The sequence below is a fragment of the Dunckerocampus dactyliophorus genome, chromosome 1 (genome assembly GCF_027744805.1).
Source record: "Dunckerocampus dactyliophorus isolate RoL2022-P2 chromosome 1, RoL_Ddac_1.1, whole genome shotgun sequence".
Lineage (NCBI taxonomy): Eukaryota > Metazoa > Chordata > Actinopteri > Syngnathiformes > Syngnathidae > Dunckerocampus > Dunckerocampus dactyliophorus.
In genome coordinates this window covers 4,562,501-4,579,674 of record NC_072819.1, presented here as the reverse complement: position 1 = coordinate 4,579,674, position 17,174 = coordinate 4,562,501, and the positions used below count along the sequence as shown (strand labels likewise).

Below are 17,174 nucleotides of genomic sequence, written 5' to 3'. Positions count from 1 at the left end.
AGACTGGTCCTGCCGGATAGAATGAGAGTTGCACACCCACACGCGCCACTTTTGTACCTATGTTGATGCCAGAAAAGGTTAATTCATGTGTTAGCACATTATTAAATGAAATACATATATTTATATGGCACATGTTATAATAAAGAATTTAGAATCTATAAATCATATAAATATATATAAATATAAAATCCTGTAATTTTTAAAGAAAAAAAGTTGGGTTTTTTGGTAAAACCATAAAAAACCTTTGGAAAATAAATAAATAATAAAGAGAAACAAGTTGTTAAATTACAAATATAAAGTCAAGACAAAAAAAGCTGTATCATGAAAAGGAAGTTGTAAAATGGCAAAAAAGTCCAAGAATCTACAAAATATCAGAGTCATTTTATAAGGAAAAAAATGTTTCACTTACAAAACTAACACTGCAAATTTTACAGTTAAAAAAATGTACAAGTAAGGGATTTTTTAAAATCAGTGTATAAAGTTGACATATTACAAGAATAATGTCATCACTTTAAGAGAATAAAGTCATAATATTGTAAGGGAAAAATGTGTATTTTTACAAGCATGAATCCATAATTTTATGAGAATAAAGCAGTCAAATTCCAACGATAATTCTATGGACATAAGGCATAATTAAAAAAAAACTTACAAGATGTGAATCATTTTATACGAAAATTAAGTTGAAATATTACAAAAATAAAGTAGATATAGTCTATATATATTATTGACATTATAGAATAATGTCATCATTTTAAGAGGTCATAATATTATGAGAAAAAAGTTATGTATGTGTGTGCAGTGCGTGTGGGGACCAAAAGATTTACTTTACTGAAAAAGAGAGGAAAATAAAATCAATGTCTTCTCCTTTGCTCTCTTCTGCTTGCCGCGTCAATGCAAACTGCATTGTCTGCCACATTCTGTACTGTGTATGTCTAATAGAACATTACAATTACGTCACATTTAAAGGGAAAACATTGCCGACTTGTGGCCAAAGTGAAGATATACGGGAACAGCGCTGCCAGATGGGAAATGACAAGGTACCCAACACGAGCTTAAAATGAGTGTATTACAGGTGAAAAAAAATTACATATCCGACTGAAAAAAAATCAAAAACGGTGTATAGCACAGGAGTCAAATTCAAGGCTCGGGGGCCGGATTGGGCCCACCATATCATTTCATGTGGCCTGCGAGAGCCTGGAAATAATGAACGGCAAAAATGCACGTATTTTATTTTATTATTTTAATATTAGTTTAAAAAATACTTGTATTTTTTAAATTTGTAATTATTAATAATGTTTTTTTTTTACTTTTATAGTTATTTGTTATTTTATTTATTATTTTTAATATTATTGTAAAAAATAATTATATATATATATATATATATAAACGTATTTAACTCTAAAATCTAAAATCAGTGTAAAATCTTACATATATTTTTTTTATCAAAAAGATACTTATTCTTGTTAAATGTATTTGCTGCCAATTTTGACACTATTTATTTTATTTGTTGTTGTCAAACGAGAAGTTATCCTAACAGAAGCTTAAAATTAGTGGCCCTCTGAAGGTAACCGTAACTGCGACTTTGACGCGCCTGGTGTATAGTATAGCTTATAATGAAGTTTAGCACCGTTGGAAAAAAGCGCCCACTGGCAGAACAGCGCCCCCACCTGGCTGTAAACAGTCACGCGAGACAATACTGTAGCAACGGTTGTAATAGTGTGGTTCTGAGCTGCTGTTTACAGTATGGCCTATAGAGGGCAGTAACGTTCTGCGTGAACAACATGAGGAAGCGTGGCATTGGTCATGCTGTGTTGAGCGTCTACCTGCAAGACACGCAAGTGCGTGCTTCGGCAAATAAAAGCAGATTTACAGCCATCCTGACGTTCAGTTATTCAGCCGCCATTACTATACATAGCACCGGGCGCACTGTAGCATGTTTCCTGTTTGTGTGTGCTAAACAGCCGTGTATCGAAGGGCGTAGTTTCATATATTATGCCATTTTGTTCATTATGCCAATCATTACACCCTCTAATACGTGTAGCGTATACGTATAGTCTACCGTATATTACGTGAAATTATCGTACAAATAGCCTAATGATCTCACTTTTGGCAACAACTAGTAAAATGGATGGATGGATGGCAACTGAGGGGGAACAACGGAAGCCCAGGAAGAACAGTCAAGACACACTGACGTAAACAAATAAAAGGAAAGCTTCGTTGGCCGTGTGCCTGAATGAATGAATTCATTTTTTCACAATATTCAAAGAAGAAAAGAGAATAGTGCTGATGGCAGCTGGAAAATAAAATAAAAAAGACATAAATGTTCAAGGCTTTGTGTTTATTTATGTACAATCCAAAAATCATCACACAAAGTATCAAATAAATAACATCAACAATACTAAGATAAATGCATTCAGAGTCTTAAAAACACTTTTTTTCTTTCTTTGCTTCCATCGTCTTTACTCATCATCGTCTTAACTTTTTTATTCTTTACGTTTTGCACCAGGGATATCCTTTCCTCCCGCCTCCTCCTTCCCAAATCCACCAACCACAGTCGAGGCCCAGCGGCCGCCGGCTCCTGATTGGCCAGCGGCCGGAGACAACAGTGGTGAGGTCAAAAGGTGAGAAGTCACAGAGGCAGAGGTCAGCAGCAGCAACCAGGGAGGTCACCTTGGTGTGTGCACGTGTGTGTGTGTGTGTGTGTGTGTGTGTGTGCGCATGCGTGTGTGTGTCTGTGAGGGAAAAACTGGAAACCGGAGTGAATGTGTGACAGCGGAAGCTCCAAAGTCCAGCACCCCAGACTCAAAAGTAACACAAAAATCACATTAGCTTGGTTAGTTTGGCTTTTTTTTTGCCACATTTCTACCAAAGGATGTACCTGGCGGCTGTTTTATTGTTTTTACCTTTGATGATTAACACTGCTTAGCTTCTTTTTACACTTCTATGTGACACTTTGGCTTCAGTTTAGCTTGGTTAGTTTGGCTTCTTCTTCACCTTTTTTTGTTTGTTTTGCCTCTAATCTACCAAAAGGAGGACCTAGAGGCTGTTTTATTGTGTTTACCTTTGACGACTATCACTGCTTAGCTTCTTTTTACACTTGTATAGCAATTACGACTGCAAGACAGCAGTTTAGCTTGGCAAGTTTGGCTTTTTCTTTGGCTTTTTTGCCACAATTCTACCAAAGAATGAACCAGGAGGCCGTTTTATTGTGTCTCCCTTTGACTATTACCACTGCTTAGGTTCTTTTACACTTGTATGACACTTTAGACCGCAAGACCACAGTGTAGCTTGGTTAGTTTGGCTTTTTCTTCGCCATTTTAGCTGCAAATCTACCAAAGGAAGGCACTAGAAACTGTTTTATTTTATTTTATTTTTTTACCTTTGCTGATTAACACTGCTTAACTTCTTTTTACACTTGTATGACACTTTAGACCGCAGTTTTTGCCTCAGTGCTACCACAGGATGAACCAGAGGGCTGTTTGTTTTTTTCACCTTTGACTAGTAACACTGCCTAGCTTCTTTTTACACTTGTATGACACGTTGGACGGCAAAAATGTGTTTTTGTCCTCCTTTTGCTGTTGACTCACTTTTTACACGTCGTCCTCTTGATATCATGGAAGCATCATGAAGCACAACACGAGTGCGCTGCTTGCTTCACTTCTTTTTACTCTTGCATGGCGGTTAAGAACGTTGAAAATGTGACTTCAAACATTGCCTGTCCACTTAATGAAGCTTTCAGGATGGCCACAGTTTGACCCTGGAACAGATATTCTCTCTTTCGGGGAGTTGAGAGTGAAAAATGGAGGGATGTGTTAGACTTGGAGGTTCCACTGTACTTAAAATGAAAGTAAGAGTTAAATCCCCTCATGTATTGTGACACAAATACTGTATGTATTTGTATTATTGTTATGCAAAAACTCTATTATGAAAAATAATGTCATAAACCCTGAAGTATGCTGATATAAATAGTGTGTGTGTGTGTGTGTGTGTGCGCTGACTCCAGTGTTTTATTGCAGTGTGTGTGTTGTTGCATCGTGTGTTGGATCAGTTCAGTCTTGTTTTTTTTTTTGCATGGAAAAAAAATTCCAAAAAGGAGAGAAAGTGTGAGAAAATGCAAATGGACGTCCATATTTATCTTCAAGGGAGGGAAAATAAAAGCAAGAAGAAAAGAAGTCTTGTTTGTAAAATCAGTAGTCGGCTGAAGGCGGAAGGATGCTTCTGTGCTTTCCAGTTGGCCGGGATAGGAAGCATGCCCAAATAAGGCAAACACAAGGTGGGCGGAGTCAGGAATGCAACTCCTGTCATTGGCTCTTAAAAGGCGATGGGCTGGATGTGGACAAAACCACCAGGGATGGATGAATAACAGATGAAGAACTTCATGAATGTCACATTTTTTTCTTTGTTTGCCGCAAAAATAAAAAGATAAATACACAAACTCTAAATTGGGTAGTAATATAATACTCTAATCTTATGATATAGAGTATTTTTTTGGTGTGGGGTGGGATGCGTTTAGTTCCATTAAGGGCTTTTCAGTGGGTCCTCTCCTGCAATACAACATTACTCCTCGGGGGGGCGACATTGAGTCGTGGCTGTGTTTACCGTTTATGGACCCACTCTCCTGCTAAATGCTGCCCCCTGTTGATTTAGGGAGGCGGTCCTGGCAGACGTGGTGCGTAGGACCGACAAAGAAGGACGGTACCTCGGGACTGGTGGCCGGGGACGGTGCAGGACCTGGACTAGGACTCGGATGAGCTGCGTGAACCGGCATGAACGAGCGACCTGTAGATGTTGGAGGAGAGGAATCGCGGGTAGGAGTCCCTGTGCATAAGCGTGTAGATCTGCAACTGGGCGTCCTCGAACGTGTGGGGCGTCGGGTCCTGCATCTTCTTGTTGATCACCTCCCGAACGCGAGCGTCTAGACTCACCTGCAAGGAAAACCACTTCAATGAACACACTACGATGTCACATGACCTACAGGATCTTCCACGTACTTCATGACACTATTTATATCTCCTTGACAGACAATACTACATGTATAGCAGTCAGTGTACAGATTGTACAACAGTATAGATTTACTATCAACTCACAGCCATTGCTGTCTAAATAGCTGGCAACACAAGTGATTGTCAAGCATGGTGATGGTAGCATCACAGTCCGAGGATACACGAGTCCTGCCAGCGATGGGGGAACTGCGGTTTATTGAGGGAAAACAAATTCCAACACAATTTTCAAAATAATTGTGTCGTGCCTACAGTCAAAGCATGGTGGTGGCGGTAGCGTCACAATCCAGGGCTGCTCGAGTGCTGCCGGCACTGCGGTTCATTGAAGGAAAACATGAATTTCAACACAAGTGGCAAAATAATTGTGTCTTGCCTACAGTCAAAGCATGGTGGTGGTGGTGTCATGATCCGGGGCTGCAAGAGTGCTGCCCCCTCTACCCCCAGCGCTGGAAACACTCATGCATCCCCGGATTGTGACACTAACACTACCAAGGGGGCGGATCGTCACTAAAGTCACAGTACATGTTGGAATTCATGTTTCCTCTCAATGAACCACAGCTCCCCCTCCACCCCCAGTGCTGGAAGCACTCGTGCATCCCCGGATTGTGACACTACCACTAGCAAGGGGGCGGATCTTCACCAATGTCACTGTACATGTTGGAATTCATGTTTCCTCTCAATGAACCACAGCTCCCCCCCGGGGCTGGAAGCACTCGTGCGTCCCCAGATTGTGACATTGCCACTACCAAGGGAGCGGATCTTCACAATGTCACAGTACATGTTGGAATTCATGTTTCCTTTCAATGAACCACAGCTCCCACCATTAGTGGCGGCAGCACTCATGCAGCCCCGTACCATGACGCTACCACCACCATGCTTGACTGTAGGCAAGATACAATTAACTTGCTACTCACTTTTGTTGCTAGCCAATTCGAGACGAATGGCTGTGTGTCGGTAGTACAGTAAATCTATAGTGCTATACAAGATGCACACTGACTACTCTAAAGTATATAAGCGTTTACTTGTATCGTATTGTCCCGTGATATAATAGAAAAAAATGCTTTTCTGTTAATTATTGTACACACATAACATACATGAAGCTTAGAGGCTTTGAAACAGTCCAATGGACTGATGGAAACATGACTTGAAGAAGAAGAAGACCCATGTGACTCACTTACAGGTCAAAGCATTTACAGCAGATATGACTCACACGCGCTCATCAAATTTCCAGCTGCAGTTTTGACATGAATAATATCCTATAAGTGCATGAATGCATCCATTCACCATTCACATACTCACAGCGACCCCCCACGCCCTACCCCTTTAGTAAGGAGATATTTATAGAACAATCTTTATCCTATGTTTTCTCTTTGCTGCTATTTGGGAAACACACACGCACGCACGCACACACACACACGCGCGCGCACACACACACACACACACACACACACAGAGTGGCAGGCATGCAACCAAGGTCAGATGTGCAAACAGAACAGCCAAAGAGGCATCTATGTAGCCTGTCCTGCATGTGTTTATAAAAAGACTCAACTGCCGGAGGGACATGACACACACACACACACACACACACACACACACGCACACACACACACACACACACACACACACACACACAAAATCAGTTAAAGCAAGGTGCCCAGGAGTGATTTGCGGCCCGCGGCTGTTTCTTTATTGGCCCATTTATGTGCCCTTCATTGGCACATTCTAAAAATAGAATTTTAGCAGGAAAAAAAACATCAGCAGTAATTTTACAGTCAAAATATTCAGAGAAAAAAGTTGTAGTCCAATGAGAAAAAGTCATAATTGTACGACAATATTGTCGAAATATTACGAGGAAAAATAATGTCATTTTGGTAGCATAAGTTTGAAATATTAAAGAAATGCATTTTTTAAAAAAGTTGTAATATCCTGAAAAACAAACAAAAGAAAAAAGTTATACTGCTTATTCTCATAAAATTGGGCCTTTCTTTCTTATTTTGACTTCGTTCTCGTAATATTACAGCCGTTTTTTCCATTTTCACTGTTTTTTCCTTTTTTTCTTGTTTTTTTTTATTATTGACTTTATTGTCTTTATTTCTTGTTTTGTTTGTTTTCATAATATTACGGCTTTTAAAAAAGTATTTAAAAAAAATTCAAAATGTAACTTTATGCTACAAAAATGACATTATTTTTCCTCATAATATTACCCGGGTTATTCTTACATTTTTGACTTTTCTGCTCGTTAGAGTACGACTTTTTTGTCGTAATATTTTGACATTGTTGTAAAATGAAAGCTGTTTATTACAAAAAATGCCTTTTTCTTCAATACTTAAACTTCCTCCTGCCAAAATGATGTTATTTTTCCTCATTATATTACGACATTATTCTTGTAAAATTCTGACATTTCCTTTTCAGATTATAGCTTTTTTCTGTCATGTTTTGACTTTATTATCGGAAAATTACAGCAGTTTTTGCCATTTCTGCTGCTGCTGTTTTTTTTTTTTTTTTTAAGTAAACTATTTAAACTTTCTCAATGTTCTTCTCAAAATGCTGAATTTATTCTGATAATATATTGACTTTGTTCTCTTTATTTGTGGTTTTCTTTGTTTCTCAAAATATTATGACTTAAAAAAATACATTTTTAACTATGCTACTAAAAATGAATATTTTTCCTCATAATATTACAAGTTTATTCTCATGAATCTTTTTTCTATTTCCATTACATTCTCAAAAATGTATTCTCTAAAATGTATTTATTGTCTAAAATTATAGCTGTTTTTTCATTTCTGCAGTCGTTTTTCTTTTTTTAATTTTCAGACTATTCAACTTTCTTCATGTAAATTTTCTTCTCATTTTTCTCATAACATTCAAACTTTTTCCGCAGCCTAATTTTCCAAAAATTACACCTTTATTAGTTTTGTTTGTTTCGCTTAATATTCCTACTTTTAAGACATTGTCTTTTTTCTTTAATTTTTCAACTCTGTGCTACTAAGATGACATTATTTTTCTTCATAATATTACGAGTTTATTCTTGTAAAATTAAGACTTTTTCTTGTTAGAATACGACTCTTAATATTTTGACTTTACTCTCATAAAATTATAGCTTACAGCTCGGGAAAAAAGTATTTTTTTCTTCAGTATTTCAACCTTATGCTGCTAAAATTATGTTATTTTTCCTCAATATATCGCGACGTTATACTTTTTCTTTTCAGATTATAACTTTTTTCTTCTCTTAACATTTTGACTTTATTCCTGTACATTTATTGCGGTAGAATGCACTGCGGGCCGATAAAAAAAACAATTAATTGCCCCCGGGCCGCACTTTGGACACCCCAGTTTTAGAAAAGCAAAACAGATCCAGTATGTTTTGAAATAGAAATTTTTTGCCGCCTGTGAGCTTTTATACAGGACAAGGGACCCACTGCTCGTTGAGAAGAGCAATACATGCTTTCATGTTAGTCTCCAAAAGTGTCCAAAAACACCAGAAAAAGTTGTTTGCTTGTGTGAAAAAGGGTATCTAGAGGGGTCCGATATCACAACAAAGTGGGCAACACTAATCCTTCCTGGCAGACCAGGTGCGTATAAGGTGTTACGATGCCATCTACTGTACGGAGTTGGAACCACAATCAATGAGGACATCTTCAGGGCCTCTCCTACCTCTTTTGGCGACAGTATGGAGATGTAGTCCTCGTAGATGGAGCGCACCTTCTCCTCCATGCGAGCCTTGTTGATCTCCTGCTTGAGGTCTTCGCACGCCAGCCAGAATAGCATGTTCTCCTCGCTGTACTCGGTGCGCAAAAACTCACGGAAAATGTTGCGACCCGCAGGGTTCCGCATCAGCTTGTCGAAGGACTGGGACCACAGGCGCATCTCTTCCACCGAGGGTTTGGTGCTAGCAGAGGGAAAAACAAACAAACAAAACTATGTGTGTGTCCTACTATTTACTACTGTGGTGGTTAGCATTAGGGCAGGGGTGTCCAAAGTGTGGCCTGGGGGCCATTAGCGGACCGTGGCTTTTTTTTTTTTTTTTTAATTGGCCCATGGCACATTCCAAAAACAAAACAGAAAAAATGGAAGAGACGGCGATAAAATTGTCATCCCACAGGAAAAAAAGTCATAATTTTATGAGAATGAAGTCATAACATTATGACGGAAAAACGTGTAATCTTTAGAAGCACAAAATTGAAATATTAAAAGAGAATTAAGGTGAAAATTTTGGAAAATGAGGTTGGGGAAAAAGTTATAACATTCCGAGAATAAAGTCAAAATATTATGGAAATAAAGTCATAACATTACAAGAAAATGAAAATGTGAATGTTGACATATTTGAAAACATAAAAATAAAAAAAAAAGAAATGGAGAAACTCTCTTAACCCTAAGACTAGGGCAGGGATCTCCAAGGTGCGGCCCGGGGGCCATTTTCTGCCCACGGTTGTTGTTGTTGTTTATTTTAATTTTTTTAAATGGTCCGCAGCACATTCTAAAAACATACAGCAAAAATGGAAAAATCAGCAGCAACTTTGCAACACTTAAAGTCAAAATATTAACAGAAAAAAGTTGTAAACTAACAAGAAAAAGTCGTGATTGTACGAGGATAACTTTGTAATTTTAGGAGAAAAAATGATGTCTTTTAGGAGCATAAAGTTGAAATATTTAAGAAAAAAAAAATCTTTTTTTTAAATGTAAACAAACAAAACAAAGTTGCCATTTTTGAAAGATTTGGTTTGGAAAAAGTTATAATGTTAGGAGAGTGAAGTGAAGATATTATGGGAATAAAGAAGAAAAAACACTAGACGAAATTTGAAATAACAGGGAAAAAACACAGCAGAAATGGAAAAAAAGATGTTATTTTATGGGAATAAATTCAAAATATTACAAGAACAAAGTTGTGTTTTTTTTTTTTTACCAGAATAAACTCGTAATATTATGAGGGAAAAGTTTAGTAGAATAGAGTTGAAATATTAAAGAAAAAATAAGTTCTTTTTAAAAGTCATAATATTATGAGAAACAAAAAAAAACAAAATAAAGTGCTCATTTTTGGAATATTAGGTTGGGGAAACAGTTACAATAATATGGGAATAAAGTCAAAATATGATTATTATATTATGACAAGAAAACAAAAATGGAAATATTGAAGTATTTGAAAAAAACAGCAGAAATGCAAAAATGAAAGAAAAGAAAAGTAAAATTTGATATTAATTGTAGGCTTTTCCCCCTATTTGACAAAGCTGAGATGCAGTTTTTATAAGATGTCCACATCAACATATCTACATGTGTTGCTTTACGAAATGTAAAATATCCGAGTGTCCAAAGCGCAGCCTGGGGGCCGTTTGCTGCCGGCGGCTAAACAAGAAAATTTAAAAAAAAAGAACTGCAAAAAATGGAATACACAGCAGCAATTTTACAAAAATAAAGTCCAAATATTCAGAGAAACAGTCATAATTTTACGGGAATAACGCCGTAATATTATTGGAAAAAATAATGTCATACTAGCAAAATATTAAAGAAAAAAGACGTAGTATTAAAGTCGTAGTATTAAAAAAAAAACAAAAAACAATGAATTTAAGATGTAATTTTGAAAAAAAAGGTTGCGGAAAACATTATCATGATAAGAGTATAAAGTCAAAATGGGAATGGAAATAAAGTCACAATAAGGAGAAAAAAAAATTTACAAGATGAAAGTTGGAATAGAAAACCCAGCAGAAATGGAAAAAACAGCCATAATTTTACGAGAATAAAGTCAAAATATTAATAGGAAAAGCCGTATTTTAACGAGAAAGATAGTCGCAATTTTTGGACAATTAGGTTGGGAAAAAGTTAGAATATTACAAGAATAAAGTCAAAATATTATGTGAATAAAACCATGATACTATAAAAAGAAAATTTACAGGAAAAAAGTTGAAACAGTTGGAAAAAAATAATTTTACCTGAATAAAGTCTAACTATGAAGAGAAAACAGTTGCATTCTACGAGAAAAAAGGAGCAATTTTACGAGAATAAACTCGTAATATTATGAGGACAAATTTTTTATAGAGTTGAAATTGTAAGGAAATATGCATTATTTTTTTAAAAGTCATAATATTATGAGAAGCAAACAAAACAAAAAGTTGTAATTTTCTGAAAATGAGGTTGTGGAAAAAGTTCTAAAATTATGTGAATAAAGTAAAAATATTATGTGAATAAAACCATGATACTATAAAAAGAAAATTTACAGGAAAAAAGTTGAAACAGTTGGAAAAAAATAATTTTACCTGAATAAAGTCTAACTATGAAGAGAAAACAGTTGCATTGTACGAGAAAAAAGGAGCAATTTTACGAGAATAAACTCGTAATATTATGAGGACAAATTTTTTGTAGAATAGAGTTGAAATTGTAAGGAATATAGTGTGAATAAAGTCAAAATATTATGTGAATAAAATATAATATATAAATATTACGAGAAAAAAATTCCAAGACTTTGTTGGAAATTGTTGGAAAAAAACAACAACAGCAGAAATGAAAAAACAGATGTAATTTCACGAGAATAAAGTCAAACTAGTAAGAGAAAAAAGTCATTATATTATGAAATTATATTATGAAAAGAAAATTTACAAAGATTGAGAAGAAAGTTTAAAAGTTTAAAAAAACAAGACCAGAAATTGCAAAAAAAAAGCTGTAATTTTACGAGAATAAAGCCAAAATACTGAGAGAAAAGTTGTAGTCTAACGAGAAAAAAAGTCACAATTGTACGAGAATTAATCTGTAATATTATTAGTAGCATAGAGTTGAAATACTAAAGAAAAATGTGTATTTTTTAAAAAGTCATAATATTATGAGAAACAAACAAAACAATAAAGTAAAATTTTTGGACAATTAGGTTGAGAGAAAAGAGAAAAGTTACAATATAACAAGAATAAAGTCCAAATATTATGGGAATAAAGTCAAAATATTCGGATGAGAAAATTTACAAAGATTATTTCAGAAGAAAGTGGAAATATTTGAAAAAAAAATAGAGCAAAGAGCGAAGTTGATATTAATAATATGCTTTTTCACCTATAAGAGACAGCTTTTTTCTTGAAATATATATAACGTCTTAGCATGTTGCTTTACAAAATATCAAAGCGGCAAAGTTGCATCCTTTCACATTTCATTATGTAGCCTTGCTGGAAAAAAGTTTGGACACTCCTCCCTTAGGGTTTCCTCACCCTAACCCTAACCCAAGACAGAGACGGCCCCAAACGTTCCCTGGGGACGCTGACACGCTACATTAACATGCTGCGCGTGGACTCACCAAGCTTCACAGTTTGGTATTGTTTTCATCTTGGTGTCTTGTGATATCCTCTTCCTCCTGCGCCTCCTCCCCTCATCTTCATTCCTGACGGTGAGACTGACATGATAAAACGGCTTTCAGACAGGAAACACACACACACACACACCAGGATGTTATTACACCACGCACTGACAACATCCACCGCAGTTAGGTTAGGGACAGGGTGTGTGGCTGAGAAAGCGGCAGTTAGTCACCCTTAAAAGTCAATAAAGCACCCTAAGAAGAACGTAGTCAGTGAAGTTGTGGTGTGTCCTACCAGGAGCAGCTGCAACAGCAACACCAGCAGAAGCAGCAGGCACTCGGTCGCTGGGAATTGTTGGTGGTGGTCAAGCCCTGCCCCGCAGGCCCGCTTAGCGCTGAGGTCTCGCTGCGACCCACCCCCATGGCCAGCTCGCCTGCCCCTCGCTCGGCCGGGATCGGACCAGTGTACTGCAGAGACAGGAGACAGAAATATAAATTATTTTGGTTCCTACGTAGGTGAAAAAAGACAAAATTTTGAGATGATGAAATTTAATATCTGGGTGTATCGTCCACTAAAAGCACCTGAAATAGACACCCCTTACCCCCTTAACCATAGACCTAGCCCTAACCCCATAACCATAGACCTAGCCCTAACTCCATAACTATAGACCTAGCCCTAACCCCATAACCACAGACCTAGCCCTAACTCCATAACTATAGACCTACCCCTAACTCCATAACCATAGACCTAACCCCAACCCCATAACTATAGACCTATCCCTAACTCCATAACCATAGACCTAGCCCTAACTCCATAACTATAGACCTAACCCCAACCCCATAACTATAGACCTATCCCTAACTCCATAACCATAGCCCTAGCCCTAACCCCATAACCATAGACCTACCCCTAACTCCATAACTATAGACCTATCCCTAACTCCATAACCATAGGCCTAACCCTAACTCCATAACTATAGACCTAACCCCAACCCCATAACTATAGACCTATCCCTAACTCCATAACTATAGACCTAACCCTAACTCCATAACCATAGACCTAGCCCTAACCCCAACCCCATAACCATAGACCTAACCCTAACTCCATAACTATAGACCTAACCCTAACTCCATAACCATAGACCTAGACCTAACCCCAACCACATAACTATAGACCTAACCCTAACTCCATAACCATAGACCTAGCTCTAACCCCAACCCCATAACTATAGACCTAACCCTAACTCCATAATCATAGACCTAGCCCTAACTCCATAACCATAGACCTAGCCCTAACCCCAACCCCATAACTATAGACCTAACCCTAACTCCATAACGTTACAATATGATGAGAAAAAAGTCATATTCTAATGAGAAAAAAAGTCGCAATAATAAACTTCTAATATTACAAGGAAAAATAATGTCATTTTAGTAGCACAGAGTTGAAAAATTAAAGAAAAAATGTTATTTTATAAATGCATAATGTTATGAGAAACATCCATCCATCCATTTTCTATACCGCTTCTCCTCTTTAGGGTCGCGGGGGTATGCTGGAGCCTATCCCAGCTGACTTCGGGCGACAGGCGGGGTACACCCTGGACTGGTGGCCAGTCAATGGCAGGGCACATATAGACAAACAACCATTCACACTCACATTCATGCTAAACATGCTAACCACTAGACCCCCGTGCGGCTGTTATGAGAGACAAACAAAACTAAATCAAGTTGGAATTTTTGGAAAATCAGGTTGAGGAAAAAGTTATAATATTATGGGAATAAAGTCAAGATATTATGGGAATAAAGTCGTAATGTTACAAAAATAAAAATTACGGAGATTATTTAAGAAGAAAGTTTAAATACAGTATTTGGAAAAAAAAACAGCAAAAATAGGGAAAAAAAGAGTAAAGACTGAAGTTAATACTAATAATAGGCTTTTTCACCTACAGTATATCCAAAGCTGAGATGCAGTTTTGTCTTGAAATATGTAGTTTTCACTATGTGGCCCTCGCTGGAAAAAAGTTTGGACACCCCTGCCCTAGCCCCAACCCGACTCTAACACGAGCCATAACGCAACCCAAATCCGAGGCCCAAACCCGTAGACCTAACCCCAGCCCTAACTGCAGAATCCGCTAAAAATTTCAACACCGACCAGAAAAGTATCAGGAAATGGAAGAAGTGGAACTGGAGTTGATCCAGTATTTGATGATGGCTTAAGTTTGAGTGTGACACAGATTACGTTCTTACCATCAGAAAATTGAACAGCATTGCTGACAAGGAACACATGTACGGATTAAGAACATGACAAACTAATTAAAAGATGGAGGACAGAAATAAATTATTGTGGTAATAGCAGAAGTGGTAAAAGACAAGGACAACTAACTGTGAGGAAGAGGGGCATCATGTTGAGAGGAAGTGAGAGAGTGAGAGAGACAGTGTGCTGCATCATGTGATTGAGCTGTGATCTCTCTCTCTCTCTCTCTCTGACACACACACTGATTTACAAAAGATGCACAAAATGTTCATGTTCAACATGTTTAATTCGTGTGTGAGTGTGTTAGCGATTAGCAGTCAGGTGGTGCTAACAATGGTTGTAACCACCCGTTCCCCAAATTTAAAGCAAAAAGTGGAAAAAGATTTACTAGAATTGACAAAATCCTTTTTGTGATGTGGGTGTCACGGTACTGTGGAGGTGTCAGTTTTGTGGGCGTCACAATGTTGTGGGGGATCACAGTGTTGTGGGGATGTCAGTGATGTGGGTGTCGCAGTGTTGTGGAGGGGCAGAGTGTTAGTGATGTGGGGATCACAATGCTGTGGAGGTAACAATGTTGTGAGTGTGTCAGTGATGTGTGTCTCACAATGTTGTGGAGGCCACAATATTGTGGGGGTGTCGGTTATGTGGGTGTCTCAAAGTTGTGGAGGCCTCAATTTTGTGGGGGTGTCAGTGATTTGAGTGTCACAATGTTGTGGAGGTGTCATTTATGAGGGTGTCACAATGTCGCTGTGGTCACAATATTGTGTTGGGGTCAGTGATGTGGGAGGACAGTGGTGTGGGTGTCACAATGTTGTGGAGGTCACAAAGTTGTGGGGGTGTCAGTGGCGTGGGTGTCACAATGTTGTGGAGGATCAGAGTGTCAGTGATGTGGGGTCACAGTGTTATGGAGCTGTCAGTTATGTGGGTGTCACAATGTTGTGGTGGTGTCAGTGATGTGGGTGTCACAATGTTGTGGTGGTGTCAGTGATGTGGGTGTCACAATGTTGTGGAGGTCACAATTTTGTGGGGGTGTCAGCGATGTGGGTGTCACAATGTTGTGGAGGGTTAGCGTGTCAGTGATGTGGGGTCACAGTGTTGTGGAGGTGTCAGCTATGTGGGTGTCACAATGTTGTGGTGGTGTCAGTGATGTGGGTGTCACAATGTTGTGGAGGGTTAGCGTGTCAGTGATGTGGGGTCACAGTGTTATGGAGGTGTCAGTTATACGGGTGTCACAATGTTGTGGTGGTGTCAGTGATGTGGGTGTCACAATGTTGTGGAGGTCACAATTTTGTGGGTGTTTCAGTGATGTGGTGGTCACAATGTTGTGGAGGGTTAACGTGTCAGTGATGTGGGGTCACAGTGTTGTGGAGGTGTCAGCTATGTGGGTTTCACAATGTTGTGGGGGTGTCAGAGTGTCAGTTATGTGCGTCTCACAATGCCGTGGTGGTCACGGTGATGTGAAAAAGTGTTTGTTACTCGGGGTGGAATTTTTATGCTAACATCACAATCGTCTGACTAAAAAAAAAAAAAAAACAAGTCGTACGAGGACCGTCAGAAGTATTCAATAAAGTTTTGGTCGAAGATAATTGCAAAACACGCATCATCCATAGCTAGCTCCAGTTAGCTTGTAGCGTTACAGCACAGGAGTGCTATACCTGTATGGCACTCAGGACAATGCAGACCTCAAAGATTAATGTAGAAATGGATTTTTTTCTCTGCTTTTTCTCTTTTTGCATTTGTGGATGAATGGAATATGATGGAATGTAGAATTCCCTTCCGCTACGCAGCAGAGACGGTAACGTTTGAGGCAAGTGTCCATCACTGCGCACTCGCCTTTGTGAGCGTTTTAGCGACAATTAGTTGTCCTCTCGTCTTCTAAACCAAGTGTGAGTACGGAAGTGCGAGTCTAAGAGTATAATGGTGTCATTTTCAAAAACTTTCAGACCCTTTTATGAAAATTTGCGATAGAAACATCGTTGTCATGGAAAGAAACAATATGACACCCGAAAAGTTTTGCTGCATCCGCCCGTAGTATCGCAAATACTGTGATTTAAACTTATTTCATTCCAAGATTTCGAGTCGTTAGAGTTACAGACAATTTGAAAAGTGGTACGACGATCGGATAAATCACAGGTGTGTTCGAAATTCGGCCTTAGATCTCGCATAGTATAACAACATGAACAACACTTTGTTTGCATTCCAAAAAATGAGTCAATGCAGAGTTTGAGGTTGACACAAGGAGGAACAGAAGAACGAGCCGCACCAACCACGTCACTGCAACACTTTCATTTGTTCGCTGGCAACGGAAGACAAATGAGAAGATCTTGCAACAAAACACACACAGAGTCACAACTTTGAAGACAAGCACTGAAGTGTCGCTAAAACCGTCAAACAGCAAAGCTCACCGCAAAGAAGACAAGTCAACGTGGACGATGGACGCAAAAAAAAAAAACAAGCTTTCCTTCCCCGTTGTCCCCAAGCTACAAAGACTCCATCAGTCAACATGTCTTCCTTTGGGTGAAGGAGGAAGATAGGAGGTCAAAAGCGTTGAGAGTTGGCAGACAGGAAGTGGAGTCTCGGGTTTGGAGGGGCGGGGAGATGATTGTGAAACTTCTTAGTTTCGCTGTCAATACCCCGACACTGCATGCTAAAAAAA

General features: G+C 38.3%; 1 protein-coding gene across 6 annotated transcripts in view; it reads right to left on the bottom strand.

Annotated features, from left to right (window-relative positions):
* Window positions 1-2,321: 2,321 nt before the first annotated feature.
* The window catches only part of rgs19 (regulator of G protein signaling 19), a 28,037-nt gene continuing 13,184 nt past the window's right edge, over window positions 2,322-17,174 (bottom strand). For 2 of the 6 annotated variants that reach the window (XM_054780637.1, XM_054780639.1), the window contains 4 exons: window positions 12,563-12,735; window positions 12,268-12,363; window positions 8,655-8,889; window positions 2,322-4,925 (listed from right to left, as the gene is read on the bottom strand). In XM_054780637.1, coding sequence (XP_054636612.1) covers window positions 4,737-4,925; window positions 8,655-8,889; window positions 12,268-12,363; window positions 12,563-12,735 — 693 coding nt within the window. In that variant the 3' untranslated portion in view covers window positions 2,322-4,736. Of the gene's footprint in view, window positions 8,890-12,267; window positions 12,364-12,562; window positions 12,736-17,174 lie in introns of all 6 variants that reach the window. The other 4 variants (XM_054780638.1, XM_054780644.1, XM_054780635.1 and 1 more) reach the window with 3 other exon arrangements.